General features: G+C 51.3%; 1 protein-coding gene across 1 annotated transcript; it reads left to right on the plus strand.

The window, feature by feature from the left end:
• Positions 1-6,276: 6,276 nt before the first annotated feature.
• Positions 6,277-13,646, plus strand: Ikzf4 (IKAROS family zinc finger 4). Its single transcript, XM_059245607.1, has 5 exons — positions 6,277-6,518; positions 7,372-7,539; positions 9,538-9,687; positions 10,426-10,557; positions 11,575-13,646. Exons 1-5 carry the CDS (start codon positions 6,278-6,280, stop codon positions 12,336-12,338), a joined length of 1,455 nt encoding a protein of 484 aa, XP_059101590.1. The 5' UTR covers position 6,277; the 3' UTR covers positions 12,339-13,646.
• Positions 13,647-17,322: the final 3,676 nt, after the last annotated feature.

Raw genomic sequence — 17,322 nt, forward strand, 5'->3', positions numbered from 1 at the left:
GTCTCGAAAAACCGGAGGAAAAAGAAAAAAAAAAAAGTGCCCCCTCCAGGGCTAGACAGGGCCAAGATGGCCCAACTGAGGTCTCCCCCCCCCCACACACCCCAGGCTGATCCAGAAACAGAGGGTCAGCCCAGTGTCTAGCCTTTTACCCACCCTTTCTTGGGTCATCATAGATAGCTCCCTGCCTGAAGAGATGAGAGTAGATGGTCTTCCTTACTGGCCACCCTGAAAAGGTGGCATTCTCCTGTTCTTCCAAGGAGTTTTACCACCTCCCAGAACCCGCCGAAAGCCCCCTCCCCACTTCCATTTTAGAGATACAGATAATTCCCACGGGGAGAAGGGGAGGGAAGCAAGATTTACCACACAGATTCCCACCCGACCCCCACATACACCAAAAACAGAAACTGAGTTGCCCAAACCAGGCAAGCAGCTGAGGGGCCACTGCTTGTCCCGAGTGTCTTGGTGCTGTGAAACGTTTCTGAGAGAACCTGAGGAGGGAAGGATGCTCCGATTGGCAACCCAAAGTTTCACGGCCCCTCCCACCCCCAAATTCTTGGAATCAGAAAATCCAGTCTTGCGAAGTAGGTCAGCTCAGGAGTGAGCAGTTTCTCTGGAAGGGAGCAGGGGCCTCTTATCCTGATGGAGGACAGACTCATCCAGGACTCCAGCGGCGGGAGCCCCAGGGGCACAGGAGGGAGCCGACAGGGAGACCGAACCAGCGATCTGAGAGGGCTCAGGGTCACAGATCTCCCCTAGTCAGGCTGGACTGCGATGCTGAGATCCCTCTTCCCGCGGCGGGGAAAGGGGGTTGTGGGAGGAGGGGAAGATGGACAAGGGACTGAGTTTGCTGGGGGAGGAGCTTCCTGCCACTTTAGAGCCTGGAGGCTGCCCCTGTGTCCTGGGCCCCATGACCTCTGGGGCCTTGGCTTCTCTAGCTGGCAGAGGATTGGGCCTTCCCTGGGAGACCCCCCTTCCTTCTCTCCACAAGCCTGCTCCTCTCTCTCTCTCTCTCTCTCTCTCTCTCTCTCTCTCTCTCTCTCGCGCGCGCGCGCGCGCGTGTGTGTGTGTGTGTGTGTGTGTGTGTGTGTGTGTGTGCGTGTGTGTATGTGTGTGTGTATCTCTCTCTCTCTCTCTCTCTCTCTCTCTCACACACACACACACACACACACACACACACACACACACACACTTGCCTCCCTCTCAAGCATTTGTTGTGCGGTTCCTCTTTGTCTGCTGGGCAGGAGGGCAAACACATCTGCCTCCCCTCCCTGTGTGCCTCCCGCTCCCACCCCGCCACTGTCTTGGAAGAGGGATGCGGTAGCCTAGCATCCCCCCACCCACCCCCACCACCACACACACACTTGTACATTTTCTCCTGCCCCCTCCCCAAGCACATCCACACCTCTCTCTCTCCCCACTACACACACACACACACACACACACACACACACGCACACACACACACACACGCACACACGCGCGCGCGCACACACACACACACACACACACACACACACACACACACACCCTGGGCTGAGCGGTCCTGCCGGCTGCAGCCGCGGGCCCCTGCTCACCGTGCGGCTGCCCCTGCCTGCGAAATGACGGCGGTTCCCCTCACTTCCAGGAATCCACGCTTCCTGGAAGGTGAGTGGCTGGGCTCACCCCTGCCTGCCACCGAGACGCAGACATGCACACACCACCCGCACTCCCGCGCCGTTTCCAAGGCGGCGGCCGCGTTCGCACCCCAGGGTCTCACCGGCAAGGGAAGGATAATGTAAGTTCAGGCAGAAGGCGGCTAGCGGAGCGGGGGAGGGGGGTGATGGGGCTAGGGAGCCAATTCAGTAACAACTCCCAAGCCTGCGGAGAGGGAAAGGATGGGGGCTGTGTGTGTGCAGCGGGGGAGGGGGCGTTCCTCCTCGCACTTGGGGAGGATGGGAAAGGGTGTTTGGTGTTGCTAAGCGAAGACGACGGTGACTTGGACAGTGGGAGCTGGTGGTGACATCTTGATTAGGCCTTGGGGACAGAGGGAGAGCAGCCAGGGGAGGAATGCCGAGACAGGCCTGGGTGGGAATGGATAGTGGAAAGACCTGAGGTGAGGAAGAGGAGTTTTGACAGCAGATGCTTCATCCCGGAACAGAGGTGTGAGTGGCCTCAGCCTCCTGCCCACAATAGAGCCGGCGGCGGGCGGGCGATAGCTGTCTTTCTTCGCTCATGCACTCACTGGTCCCTGATAGCAGGCTAGCATCCTGCCACCTGGAGCCCATGGTCAAGAAGAGAAAGCAGCAGGATGAGGTCCCTGGCAGAGAAGTGCAGAGGCTTGCCGAGCTCCAGGTTATTCCCCAGAGGCAACCAACCACTCAAGGGATGCAGGAGAGGGCTGGTCTCCGTCAGTGTGGGAAAGGCTGGTACTGCCTCCCATCCCTTCCCTCCAGCTTTTCTGCCCTTTCTCCACCTCCTGGTTGCTCTGATGTGGACCTCAGGATTTAGCTTTACTCCCTGGGGATTCAGCCAATCCATGATGGCTTTGACCAAGAAAATGTATCTGATACCTGACAGCAGCCTTAATTCTTGGCTTTGACAGTCTGAGATTTCTTGGAAGTCCCAGGCATTTGAAATTCCCTCACTGGGGTTTCTGGGGCCGAGAGGGGAACTGATGAGTTCCCCAAATCTGACTTTTGTCCCTGTTAGCCTTGGGCTAGAAATCTAAATCCCTGGAGCCCCAAAAAAAGACCTTCTGGCCTTTGACACAGATTCCTCCTTAGATTTTAGTGCCATGAAAGTAGACTCCAGTCTGTTTTCCTCTTACCTTTATCCTAGGGATGACAGCATCGAGGAGCCTCTGGGATTACTGGTGCTCCTCGAGGCTCCCACTTTCTCTCCTGTTTCCAGCCCTTCATTGGGAGAGCCACAAAGAATGCTTTCCCCTCAGTGTTCCTAAGTATCCCTGTAAGAATATTGTCCCGCCAGATAGCTAGCCCTAGTCTCAGAGGCAGCCTCAGCTCCAGGAGGCTGGGGCCAAGTATGGATTTCCAAGAAGCTCCTCATCATTTTAGGATCAAGGCTTTAGCAGGTCCCTCCTTACCAACACTGAGTGATTTGGAGCAAGTCAGCACTAACCTTTGAGAAGGAGTAAGAAGCTGGGTGTGGCACATGCCTGTCACCCCGGTGCTTCCGAGGCTGAGGCAGGAGGACCATTGGGTTTACTTAGCCTTCTTCGGCCTGTCCAACCTTCTAGCCTCAGTAAACTCAGTTGAAAGGGCACGTGTTAAAACTGGACCTGAATCTACAAGTCTTCACGGTTCGGGGGCTGCTTGTGTCTTGAGGCAACTTTTTAAGAAAACCACGACTCACCTAAAGAGCCTCATTGGGGGGGAAATCGGATTCAAGCCAAAAGGCTTTTTCTATTGCTGGTGAACAGGGCTCCTCGCGCTTCCGTGGGATAGAATGGGGAAATGGGACGTTAGGAGAGGATGTGAACGGGGAAATGGTCCCAAAGTCCTGAGTGGTTGTTTTCTTCCCACTGACCAAAGCTGGAGAGGGATCCCTCAGGAGGGTGTGTTCCGGATTTCTTGCCTCAGGCCCAGGACTCCAACCATTTTATAATGGAATCTTTATTTTGTGAAAGTAAGTATGTGCATAGCTGGGGACTGGGTAAAGTATTAACCAAGGTGGACTCTAGGGATGAATTTTAGGGTCTCTCTCTCTCTCTTCTCTCTCTCTCTTCCATGTTTAGGCCTTATGTGCATATACCCATGCATGTTCATGTTAGCAGATAATATAGACGGATGTGATGTTTACCCCAGTAGGTATGTTCTCTTTACATGTATCTACGTATGTAATCTGTGTTTGTGTGTTTATCTACATGTGTTTTTATTTCACTCATATATTTATTTGTGCAGAAAATTGTGGGGAGGGGGAGATTTTTGAAGACACTCGTGTTTTTCATGTATGTTATCAGATTTTTTAAAAAAACATAATTTCAAAAGGCATTTTTAAAAAGTATTTGGTCAACAAGTTGAAATGGATGCATTTAGGATCATTGATATTTAGCTCTCGAGAGAACATCAAATAGTAACTATTCGATCGGACTTGGGTCAACGAGAAAGCTCTCTAGAGCCTTCAAAGTTTGGCTGAATTTAGAGAGCTTCATGAGCTCACCCCCACCGGGACAGTAACTGGCCAAGCAGTGGTCAAGGACTCAGCATTATCTCCTCTGTGGTCCTACCCCAGCTCAGCCACTGCCGGCTTAGACACGTGACATAAACTTCTTCTGTGTCTCCTAATCCAAAAAATTAAAGTAACATTGCAGCACCTACTTCATGAGGTGGTTGCAGAGCTTCAAGAAGGTGTGTACGAGTACACACTCACTAAGCATTAGCGGCTATCATTATTGTTAACGGATATTATCATCAGGTTCTGGACAGTTCCAGATGCCCTCCCTGCAGACTCCAAAGCTGGGACTACTGGGAGCTCCAGAGAGAGCAGTACGAAAGAATGCCTGTTCCACCTCTCGTCAGGTCCCTGTCCTCTCTTCTACCCTGGCCCGCCCAGCCCTGGCCCTGCTTCCTGCAGAGTTAGAGTGGGTGCCGCTCTTCCCCTCAGCCGTAGAGAAAGGTAGGGTAGGCCAGACTCAGCTCCTGAGTTCACGGAAGTCAAGGTCAGCACTGGGCACCAGGCCCCTGGGCTCACAAGGTAGGGTACTCACATTCAACTACCTTGTACATGGCTATAGGAAAAGTGCTTGGGACATTTAACTGAAGTCTTTTTTAAACAAGATTAGGCAGCAGAGTGTAGAGGCTCCAGGCCAAGCTTCACCTGCTGTCTGTTCTCTCCTCCAAGGTAGCGGGGACTCATCTCTGGAGAAGGAGTTCCTCGGGGCCCCAGTGGGGCCCTCGGTGAGCACCCCAAACAGCCAGCATTCCTCACCCAGCCGCTCACTTAGTGGTAAGTGTGACCCTAACCCACTCGCGGCACTAGGCAGCACCATCTTTGTTTGGCCCTCCATTTCCCCATCACCTCCTTCTGGTTTCCCGCTCAGAAACTCTGAAGTGGGAAGGAGCCAAACGCACACTGCTCTCCTAGCTTTTGAAAAGAGTAAATAGCTAATGCCAGACTGGGGTAGAATTAAAAGGTGTACGGGTGACATTAAGATAAAGGTCCCAGCAGGGCATGGTGGCACACGCCTTTAGTCCCAGCACTCGGGAGGCAGAGGCGGGTGGATCTGAGTTCAAGGCCAGCCTGGTCTACAAAGCCAGGGCTGCACAGAGAGACCCTGTTGTGTGTATGTGTGGAGGGGGGGGGGGGCCATAAAGGTTCCAAAGAAAAATTCTGGAGTTGGAGACAGAAGTGGTCATTGGGTGGGGAGAGGAAGAAAATGAACAGTAACAAGACTCACCACCTCCCATCCCACTTCGCCTGCCTGCAGGGCCCCCCCCCCATGCCCCTCCCCAGCTGGCCCTAGATCTGTGACATTCTCTAAATGGTTGAAATAGCCAGGAATGTAGGTCAGAGCTAGTGCCAGAGTTCCTCCCCCGTGTCCCCTCAGGTTCCCTGGAAGAGGCAAAGGGGGTTCAGTCCCTTAGGTCGTCCAGTCCCACTCTGCCTTTAGCCTCAGTCCCCTTCAGTCTCCCCAGGACCGTTTTCCCGCCACGTTACTTGCTGGCTTCCTGCCTGAGGCCAACTCAGACATCAGTCTATGTGTCTTTCTTCCTCTTTTCTTTTCTTTCTTTTTCGTTTTTCTTTTTTAGACAGGGTCTTGCTGTGTAGCCTTGGCTGACCTGGAACTCACTCTGTAGACCAGGCTGGCCTTAAACTTCCACAGATCCTTCTGGTTCTGCCTCCCGAGTGCTGGGATCAAAGGCGTGCGTCACCACTGCCCAACCAAACATCTTTCTTAATGAGAAGAGAGTGCAGGCAAAGGGTCCTCTAAGTCACCTCTTCTGCCAGTGAACAGAAGACATCCTGTGCATTCCTTTTTCTTCTTCTTCTTCTTCTTCTTCTTCTTCTTCTTCTTCTTCTTCTTCTTCTTCTTCTTCTAAACCCTATTTGCCTGGTGGGTGGTAGGTGGGAAAGACTGCTTTCAGTTCAGATGAGTTCTGGAACGACCCCGAAGATCATAAATAGGCTATTGCCCCTCCTGACACTTGTACACCTCAAGGTTTGCAGTCGCCCTGTTGGACTGTGGAAGTGTCGTCCTGCCCGGGAGTGGTTGCCCCTTTGCCTGTCTCTATTCTAAACACCAGTCCCCTGACCCCCAGCCAACTCCATCAAGGTGGAGATGTACAGCGATGAGGAGTCGAGCCGACTGCTGGGGCCAGACGAACGTCTCCTGGACAAAGATGACAGTGTCATCGTGGAGGACTCCTTGTCGGAGCCCTTGGGCTACTGCGATGGAAGTGGACCAGAGCCTCACTCCCCTGGCGGCATCCGGCTACCGAATGGCAAGCTCAAGTGTGACGTCTGCGGCATGGTCTGTATCGGCCCCAACGTGCTCATGGTACACAAGCGCAGCCACACGGGTGAGTAAGAGCTCTGGGCGAGGCTGGCGCTCCGAAGCAGAGGTGTGCTAGGACATCGGCGGGGAAGAGGCTGAGGAGACCCACTGCAGGCAGGGGTGACTCAGAAAGGGAAGGGTGGATTGGAGCACGTTTTCTCGATGACGAAAGAGAGGAAGGGGTATGAGCCCTTCGGAACATCTGTAACCTTCCCGACCCTTTTCTCCAGCTGTTGTGACAAGGAGAAGCTGCTACTCCTTTTCTCGGAGTGTAGAGAGAATGGGTCCTGGGGCCTCTAGAAGGATTCTTGAAACTTCAGTATAGATTAGTGGTGGGGATGTGTGCATGTGTAAGGTCTTGTGGTGGATCTCAACACCAAAAAATGTTTGCAGATGTCAGGGGGAGAGTTGCCTATAGTCATCCCAAGAGGGACAGAGTTCCTGGGTCTTCTCATCTCATAATTTAAAAGGAGGTGTGGGAGGGGGGACCTCTGCTTACCCTCCTCAGACTCTGAGCTGAAGCGTTTATCTAATTATTCTTTATCAATAAAAGATCGGGAGTCAGATATTAGGGTAAGAACCTGAATGATCAGAGAAGCTTCGTAGAAGCCACCAGTCACCTCCTACCAATATCTGACTCCAGATCTTTTATTGATAAAGAATAATTAGTTAAAGGCTTCACTGAGCTATTTTGGGTAGTAGTCTTTTGGCAGGTGTTCTAGGCACAGTACTGGTTGCAAGTCACACACCTCTAATCCACAGCTTCCCAGGGTAAGAGGGCCCCCAGGTGACCTCTATAAGAGTGCGCTCAGAGAACCTTCCCTTCACCCTCCAGCACCCTCATGCCAGTCTTCTGGAACCTGCTCTTTCACCTGCAGGGGAAAGACCCTTCCACTGCAATCAGTGTGGCGCCTCCTTCACACAGAAGGGGAATCTGTTGCGCCACATCAAGCTGCACTCCGGGGAGAAGCCCTTCAAATGTCCCTTCTGCAACTACGCCTGCCGCCGGCGTGACGCACTCACAGGCCACCTCCGCACACACTCAGGTCAGTGACTATCCAGAACCAGCAAAGAGGGTGGCACCCAGCCTGCTCAGAAAAGAGCTTCAGGACTTCTCTGCATTGGAGGAGGATGGTGTCTGTCACCGAGGAGTGGGAGCACTCACGGAGCACTCACAGAGCAGATAGAGCCCTCCCTGCCTTGCTGACTCAGGCAGCAAGGTCTGTGAGGAATTTGTGGGACTCTTTACTGGGGTATTTTACTGCCACATTCTGTGACATGAAGCAAAAGGAACATGGTTAACATTCCTGGCTTGTCCCTGATATTTGTTTTCTAAACGTTTTAATGATGCCAACACCATATGTGTCCCATCACCCGGGACTCTGAGCCCTGCGGGAGGGGGAGGGGGCTTCTTCCCTCTCTCATTTGCACTAGGAAACTACACCTGTCACCGTCTTTTGTCATCGTGTTTTGTTTTGTTTTGAGACAGGGTTTCTCCGTGTAGTTTTGGAGCCTGTCCTGGATCTCACTCTGTAGACCAGGCTGGCCTCGAACTCACAGAGATCCACCTGGCTCTGCCTCCCAAGTGCTGGGATTAAAAATATGCACTATTAGCCAGGCGGCGGCACACGCCTTTAGTCCTAGCACTCAGGAGGCAGATCTCTGTGAGTTCAAGGCCAGCTTGGTCTACAGAGTGAGTTCCAGGAGAGGCTCTAAAACAACACAGGGAAAACATGTCTCGAGGGGGGAGGGGTACATATGCACTACTATGCCCCCAAATTCTTGACAAGGTCGATTGACTAGATTTCGAATGTTGTTTAGGAGACTAAGGGGGAAAGCAGACACACGTGCAGGTCCCATCTCTGTGAGATGCTTTCTGTTACAGATCACACTGTAAGAGACAAGGTTAGAGGACAGTTCCTCTCCTGCTGTGTTAAACTGTTTCCCAGAGGGTCGTGGGTGGAGAGGGCCACTCATTTCATCCTTTAAGCACTTCGCTGACAGATGAAGGGCAATGTGGCAAAGGTTGATTTAGTCACAGCCAAGCGTAGACTACGCGGGGGGTGAATAACAGTCACTAATTCCCTAGCAATGCCTTCTCCTGCCTCCTTGCTCAGTAGCAATAAACACAAACATACAGTACCATGCTCCTCTTCAGGTTTTTGTTTTCCCTCTCCTCTCTCTCTCTCTCTCTCACACACACACACACACACACACACAACAAAATCCCCTCCCAAGAGTTGTGTTTAAACTAAGCTACCAGTCTTAGTTTTCCCATTTTTTTTTCCTTCAGAGCTTTATAACACATTCCTTTTAAAACAAAAAGTAAGAACCCAGTTGTTCTCTTCCTCTTGTTCTTCTTCATCTTCTGTTCCTTTGCTCTTTGTCTCTCTTTCTGTCAGCGCTGGGCTCTCTGGGGCTCTCTTGGTATCTCCGCACAGTGACAGAAAAAGACAATGATCAGTAAAACCAGACAAGGGCTAGAGGTTAAAAAAAAAATACAAGTAAAGGCCAACCACTGCGGCTCCTCCCGCAGGGGCAGATCTGAAGGCTCTCACTGCTCTGCGGCCTCAGCCCACCAATTTCCCTCCAGCCAGAGCAGGGTGCTTGCAGCCAAAAAGTCCCCTTGTCTGATAAACAGTATTGCACCCGCCTGCCACATGGAAAGGTTAAACCGCAGCCTGAGCCCCAGACCCCGAGATCCTGGGGTGGGGCCTGCTGTGCTTGCTTACCAGGGAGGATCCCCTACTAAGTCCCCTGGTCGTCACTTCCTTTCAGAAGCAGCTGGAGCACCTAGAATCCAGTGTGCAGCGGTGTGCCAGGGGGCCCCTCCCTTGGCGACACCGTCAACTCTTCCCCAAGTTTGGTTCACCTGTTCTTTGCTGTAGGTGGGGTTGGGGAAGGGATGGCAAGCCCCGCCCCCCACCCCCCAAAGTTAACAGCGTTCTTTCCTCTGCAGGCAGAAAGCAGCCGCTCCTGCGTGCGGCTCCGGGTACAGGGCGCAGTTGGTTACTCTCACGCTGCCTCTGCTCTCTCCCCGACAGTCTCCTCCCCGACCGTGGGCAAACCCTACAAATGCAACTACTGCGGCCGGAGCTACAAGCAGCAGAGCACCTTGGAGGAGCACAAGGAACGATGCCACAACTACCTACAGAGCCTCAGCACCGAAGCCCAGGCTCTGGCTGGGCAGCCAGGTGGGACAGTGGGTAGCGCCACAGGGGAGCTGAGGGCAGAGCCAGGAGTTCAGGCCAGGGTGATTCTAGCACTCCAGCGAACACAGGTTACACACTCAGTAAACCTTCCAAGCACCGGTTCCTAAGCATCCCCGCGAATGTCCAGCACAGCTCTGGGGCAGGTCTACAGGGAGATCCAAACAGGAAATCTGGACCCGTATCTTCAGTCTAATGGGAGAGAAAACACAAAGGACAGAGGATCAAGGGGTCGGTGTATGTAACTGTCCTCAAATGGTCTGAAGTGTAACTAGAATGAGCTTTAGGTAGGGTAAAGAGCCCACAGTGACCCACGCCTTTAATTCCAGCACTTAGAACGCAGAGGCAGGTGGATCTCTGTGAGTCCAAGGCCAACCAGGGCTGCACAGGGAGTTCCTGTTTAAAAACAAAAAAAACAAAACAAAACAAAAAGAGCCAGATGTGGTGGTGCACACCTTTAATCCCAGCACTGGGAAGGCAGAGGCAGGTGGATCTCTGTGAGTTTGAGGCCAGCCTGGTTTACAGAGCGAGATCCAGGACAGCCAGGACTGTTTCACAGAGAAATCCTATCTCAAAAACTAAAAATTTAAAAAAGAAAGAAAGTCAGCCCCGTTTCCCAGGTATAACCTTTCTTGACTACTGACTGGCCGGCTTTCTGCAGGCAAAGGCTGCTGGGCCACTGTCACTCATACTCAGCCGCTCCCACCTGCCCCCCCCCCACAGGTGATGAAATGCGAGACCTGGAGATGGTGCCTGACTCAATGCTGCACTCCTCCTCCGAGCGGCCAACATTCATTGATCGCTTGGCCAACAGCCTCACCAAACGCAAGCGTTCCACCCCCCAGAAGTTTGTAGGTAAGAAGAGTCCTGTTGGAGAGAAGACCGCAGCTTTACGCCATAGCTCCAATAACTCTCAGCTCTGATTGACATCAGACCAGAGGCTTGGGTCTGGTGATTTGATTTGGGGGGGGGGGGGGGGAAGCAGCCTAGCGGTCTCCATGGTGCTCAGAATGTCCCTGTGTGGATGGAGAGGGACGACATACTTCTAGAGACTTGGGGGATGTAGCTCAGTCTCTAAAACACTTGCCTTGCAAGTATGAGAACTGGAGTCTTTATCCCCAGAACCTACCCAAGAATGCCAGCTGGGCGTAGTGGCATGTGCTTGTAACCCTAGCCCTGGGAGGCAGAGACAGAAGGATGCCCTGGGGTCACTGGCCAGGCCGGCTAGCCTAATTGGTGAGCTCCAGGCCAATGACAGATCCTGTTTCAAAGGATGTGGATGGCACTCCTGAGGATGACACCCAAGGTTGTCCTCCGACCTCCGCATGTATGTACGCATACATGCACGTGCACCAGCACAGAGATGAGTATGCACACCGTGCACACACACAGAACATACATAAAAGACAGAGCAGAGAGTGGTCAGTATTGAGGACTCATCGGGGGTTTGAGCTTTTCCATCTTTTGAAACACAACAAGGATTAGTCTGTGCGGGCTGGTCTTAGAGTCAGTGAGAGGAAGTGAGCATGTGGTTCCCTGACCTGAAAATGGCATTATCTCACTGAGGATCTGAAACTTTATAGAGAATAATGAGGATGAAACGTCAAAGAGATGCCTTGCCCTAAGACTGCAGCTTTCCTTCAACCTGACCCTCTGGGGAGGAGTAAATGGGGTGTATTAAATGATGTTACCTGGGACTGTGGGTATAGCTCAATGGTAGATGTGCTTAGCATGTGTGAAGCCCAGGGTTGGGTCCCCAAAGCTAATTAATAATGATGATAATGATGCTGTTATATGTAGGCCCCTGGGCAATTCTGGGCATGACTTAGGGATTCTTCAAACCCCATCCCGACGAGATCTTACTCTCCACAGGAGAAAAGCAGATGCGTTTCAGCCTCTCCGACCTCCCCTATGATGTGAACCCCGGCGGTGGCTATGAAAAGGATGTGGAGTTGGTGGCGCACCACGGCCTGGAGCCTGGTTTTGGAGGTTCTCTAGCCTTTGTGGGTACAGAGCATCTGCGTCCCCTCCGCCTCCCCCCGACCAACTGCATCTCGGAACTCACACCTGTCATCAGCTCTGTGTACACCCAGATGCAGCCCCTCCCCAGCCGACTGGAGCTTCCGGGGTCCCGAGAAGCAGGTGAGGGACCTGAGGACCTGGGAGATGGAGGTCCCCTTCTCTATCGGGCCCGAGGCTCTCTGACTGACCCTGGGGCATCCCCCAGCAATGGTTGCCAGGATTCCACAGATACAGAGAGCAACCATGAAGATCGGATTGGCGGGGTGGTGTCCCTCCCTCAGGGTCCCCCACCTCAACCTCCTCCCACCATAGTGGTGGGCCGGCACAGTCCCGCCTATGCCAAAGAGGACCCCAAACCGCAGGAGGGGTTATTGCGGGGCACCCCAGGCCCCTCCAAGGAAGTGCTTCGGGTGGTGGGTGAGAGTGGCGAGCCCGTGAAGGCCTTTAAGTGTGAACACTGCCGCATCCTCTTCCTGGACCACGTCATGTTCACCATCCACATGGGCTGCCACGGCTTCAGAGACCCTTTCGAGTGTAACATCTGTGGTTATCACAGCCAGGACCGGTATGAGTTCTCTTCCCACATTGTCCGGGGGGAACATAAGGTGGGCTAGCGACCTCTTCCCCCGGGCCTGTCCTCAGCCCACCGCTCCACTGTCCCACCTACAGGTGTCTAGCCCAATTCCTGTTACACCCCAAGGAGTTCTGCATCCACCGACCACCTCACTTCACACTTGACTCAGACCCTCTTTGCCTGTTCCCTTCTCCCCTGGCTGATGTAAGCATTGTGACAGACGAGTCTTTTTGCTTATATTTCTCCTTCTGAACTCTTCTCTCCCGGCATTTTTGCTGTTTATTAATGACTTTTCCTCGACCTTTTTAAATGTACCGCGGTCTCTGGCCACTCCTTCACTCTCCTGCTTCTGGCTCCCGTCTGCTCTAAGCCTAGATTTTTTTTTTCCCCTTATGGATTCCCACCTCCTCCAATAGCCCCAGGGGTTGGAAGCTCCTCTTTGTACTTAGAGACAGGGAGCTTCTTGCTTTAATCCTGACCCTTATTATCTGACTCTTCACTTTCGATGTTGATACCTCCCAGTGGCCCCACCTTAGCTCTGTGGCATTATTATCTCCTCTCTGGGACCCTTCTACCTGGTACTTCATACCTCTGGTAACCCTCTCACTCCAGGCAGCTTGCACTATATTCTTAAATGAATGAAGAATTTCCTCACTGGAAGTAGGAGGGGCTGTAGAAACTCTCCCCAGGAACTGTGGACTGAGGGTCCTCTTGACCTCACCTGGGAATACGAGCTCCCTAAAGCCTCCATTCAGGGCCTCCCTCCAGGATGTGATATCGCTCTTCCCTCTCCCCGGCTCACCCCTCAACACCACTCTGGTCTCAACCTGCCACTCCCCTCAGTGGTGGCTTTTCTCTTCTTGCAGTGCCCCCATTTTATATTCTCAGGGGCTAAAGCCAGGCCTGCAACCCTGTCTGACGGACCGCGAGCTGCAGGTGCCTAGCTGAGAACCAGGGCACGGGAAAGGGGGTGGGTAGAAATCTCTCCTCCACCTTTCAAACTTTTTCACTCCAGTGACCTTCCTAGGCTCTCAGGGACTCCTTCTGTCCCCATTTTATGAGAAACTGGTGGGTTGCCGCCCAACAACCAGGGGTCTCTCAGCCCCATCAGTCACGCTGCCTTTTTCCTCCCCCTTCTAGCAGGATTCACCGTCTCATTCCCAGGCTCCTGGGCCCTGTTGTTATCAGTGGCAGGGAGAAAGGAATGTCTCTTTTCTCTCTGCTAATTTTCAGTATAACCAAAAATTGTCCCAGGACAAATGACATGTATGTGCCCACCGCCCTTGTTCCAGCAAGAATGGGATGGACGCAACTAACAGGGCGTCATCCTTCACTGCCCTTCCATGCTCGGCTCCGGACACAGGGCAGGAGGGGCACTCTTCTCTGGTGGTTGCAGGGACCCTGGCTATCTGGATAACCGAGGGTTCGTGAGACCATGCAGGAGAAGGCATAGCTCCACCGCACGTGGAGGTCTCTCTATAGAGCTCCCTGCCAAGGCCACAGCCATCCCACTCTCTGCTTCTTTGAGATTCAAACCAAAGGCTGTTTTTCTATGTTTAAAGAAAATAAGGAAAAAAAAAAAAGTAAAAACCAAACACAGCACCTCATAAGTTATAAGTCTCAGTCTTCTCTCCTCCTTCCCCTCCATCTTCCTTTCCACATGTCCTTTCTTCGTTGGCTCCTCCGCCTCTCTCTGCTTCTCTCTCTCCCTAGTAGGGATATTGAGGGGCACGAAGGGGTGGGCTGCATCAGATCCTGGGAATGGGGCTGTTAAGCCTTCTGGAGAGTCTGCTTTCCCTATCATGAGAAGGGCGGGGTTGAAAACACTGTCTTCTCTTCCCTCTCCTGCGTTACATGGCTTCCCAGAAGGGCCGGATTGGCAGGGAGGAGCTTTGCGGGGTGGTTCTTCCTCCTTGACAATGTAGCAATTAAGCAGGTGCTGCCAAAGGCGGAGAATGGGGATGAGCTCCAGAGGGAGTGGTCCCCCGAGAAGGGAAGGGTGGGTCCCCGCAGCAGAACCTTGGCACTAACTCCTGGGATGGCAGCAGAGCTGTGGTTGGTGTCTGCACTTCTCCTGAACTATTCTGGCCGTTGAGCCTCTTCGGGTTAGACCGGCTCCCACCTCTCCCGTGTCTGCCATGTTTTTGGGGATACCTCAGAAGGACTAGTTCCTCTGAGGCATCAGAGCCTCTCAGTGCTCCACTCCTCCCTCCCTTTAGTCAGCCTTAGCACCTGTAACCCCCCAGAAACCTGAAGGATTGTGCTCCGAGGCTCCCACAAGAGCAGAGATGGAAGGACAAGACCAGGTGCTAGGGAGGAGAGGGCATCCTGTCTCTCTCCCGCCCGTCACTGCACTTTAACCAGGGTCTTAGGTACAAAAATCCTACTTTTCAGAGCCTCCCAGCTCTGGAACCTCAAACATCCTCATGCTCTCTCCCAGCTCCTTTTGCATAAAAAAAAAAAAAGAAAAGAAAAAGAAGAAAAATCAACAACAACAAAACACCAAAACCCACACAGAGAAAAGAGGTGTTTTCTTTTTTTATTACTATTCAAAAATAACAATACAGAAAAGTTGGGGGAAGGGAGAGAATTTCTAAATAGACACTTTTCCAGACCTTTGTGTGTGTGTGTGTGTGTGTGTGTGTGTCAGTGTCCGGGCTGTGGAATTTTGTAATACTTCTGGCAGCTTCTTTCCTTGTGTAAATAATATATATATATATATATATATTTTTAACCAGAAATTATGGAGATCAAACATAAACACAGAAGCAAGTGCAATACCACCTCCCCCCTCCCCCAGGGTTCCTTGGTAGCCTGTTTCCTGTCCCCTTTGACCCTTGCCCTTTTACCTCTTCTCTCGTCCTCTGGTCCCTTGCCTACCCCCCCCCCACTTCCCTCTTTCTAAAGAGTTTTTCTCCTTTCTCAAAGGGAGTTAAACCAGCTTTTGAGACTTACTGCGAAGCATTTTGTATCTGTAATATACTGTAAGTAAATATTTGTGTAAGGAGAAATACTACTGTAAGTTTTGTACTGTACTGGCTGAAGGTCTGTTATAAATAAACACGAGTAATTTAACAGCGCTGTTTGTTCTTGGAGACTCCCTTTGTTTTCCTTCCGGGGAGAGAGGCAGACTTCTTACCACCGTTTCTCCCTTCACGATGTAGCCGAGTCTAACCTTGAGGGGGACCCAGACAAGACCACTGAAGTTGCTGGTCTAGCAGAGCAGATTGTTTTTGAGACAGGGTGTATGTAGCCTGGCCTGCCTGGAACTCACAGAGATCTGTCTACCTCTGCTTCCCAAATTCTGGGATTAAAAGTGTGGGCTACCAAGACTGGCCTGTATTATTATTATTTTTAGATTATAATTTGATTACAACATTTCTCCCTTCCCTGTCTTTCCTCCAAATCCTCCCCAGTTTCTTCCCAATTCAGGGTCTCCTTTTTTCCCCTTATCATTTTTGCACACATACACACACACACACACACACACACACACACACACACACACATATACATATATATTCCTAGCTAGAGCCTGGTCAGTCTGTATATTGCTACGTGTGTGTGTTTCAGTGCTGACCATTGGCACTGGACAACCAACTGGTGTGCTCTTCCCTGGGGAGCACCTCTCTTGCGCCTAGCTTTTGATGTGGTTCATAGGCATCACAGCTTGGTAGGCCTGTCTGATGACTTTCTCCTGCGGAAGCTTGAACGGTGTCTCCTGGTACCACGAAAGGTGGTCCTCTGGAAGGAAGCATCAGGTCAGTTTCAACTCAGGGGTCTCTGGGCCCTGTTTCTGAAGTGCATGCTGTCTTCAGAGGGGTAACCAAGGGCAATGGAAACAGGCTGTATGTTTGGGGGGTCCCTTGGACAGGAGTCTCTTGCCAACAGTTCAAAAGAGGTGTTCTCTTTTTGTTAGTGTTTGGTGTTGGGGATTTTGTTAGGTGATCTTGGAGGGAGCACCATCATCCCTGATGAGAAGATTCATTAAAAAAGAAAAATATATGTGTAAATTTATACAGGGAGTTGTAGCACAAATTGTTAGAAGGTCTTATTAATAAAAAAAAAAAAAAACCTGGAGCCAGGTATTGAAGTGAATGCTGGAAGATCAGAGAAGCAGAACAAGCCACAGCCACCTCACCTCGCCAATTCCTCAGCTGATCCTGTTTCCTCAGATTGGAAGCCTCTGTGTCCTCATCCGAATGAATCTCAGCTGAACTGCTGCTAAAAGCCTAAAAGCTTAGCCAGGCTCTAGTTCCTGGTCCTCACACCTTAAGTACCTTTCTGCTTCCTGCTATCACTTCCTGGGATTAAAGGTGTGAGTCACCATGCCTGGCTGTTTCCAGTGTGGCTTTGAACTCACAGACATCCAGATGGATCTCTGCCTCCAGAAGGCTAGGATTAAAGGTGTGAGTGCCACCATTTTCTGGCCTCTATGTCTGTCTAGAGGCTGTTCTGTTCTCTGACCCCAAATAAGTTTATTAAGGTGCACAATATATTTGGGGAACACAATACCACCACATTTCCCCCTTTTTGTCTAAAATAAAAAAGCTTACAACTAATACAAGAAAAACTTTATCCAATAAGTATATACAATATATACAATCAAGAATTACATTAACAATGTCCAGTCCATTAACATTTGACAAATTCAGACAAAAAATTGTTATTACTTATCCTTTTTAAAACAAGTAGTTCCAGCCGGGCAGTGGTGGCGCACACCTTTAACCCCAGCACTCGGGAGGCAGAGTCAGGCGGATCTCTGTGAGTTCGAGGCCAGCCTGGTCTCCAAAGCAAGTTCCAGGAAAGGCGCAAAGCTACACAGAGAAACCCTGTCTTGAAAAAAAAAAAAAACAAGTAGTTCCTTTTTAAAAAAGTAGATTCAATAGTTTCCCTTTTATCTTATCAGGGAGTTATGTGTATTATAGGGTTTGGGGTAGATAGTTAATAGTATGATTTCTATGGCTTTTTCAGAAATCCTTATTGTTATTTTTTTAGATTTATTTATTTATTTTATATCTATA

Source organism: Peromyscus eremicus, chromosome 18 (assembly GCF_949786415.1).
Source record: "Peromyscus eremicus chromosome 18, PerEre_H2_v1, whole genome shotgun sequence".
Classification (NCBI taxonomy): Eukaryota; Metazoa; Chordata; class Mammalia; order Rodentia; family Cricetidae; genus Peromyscus; species Peromyscus eremicus.

Coding starts and splice junctions, on each gene's coding strand:
- Ikzf4 (XM_059245607.1), top strand. CDS start 6,278: ATGTACAGCGATGAGGAGTCGAGCCGACTGCTGGGGCCAGACGAACGT. Junction 6,519..7,371: donor ACACAAGCGCAGCCACACGG/GTGAGTAAGAGC, acceptor TTTCACCTGCAG/GGGAAAGACCCTTCCACTGC. Junction 7,540..9,537: donor CCACCTCCGCACACACTCAG/GTCAGTGACTAT, acceptor TCTCCCCGACAG/TCTCCTCCCCGACCGTGGGC.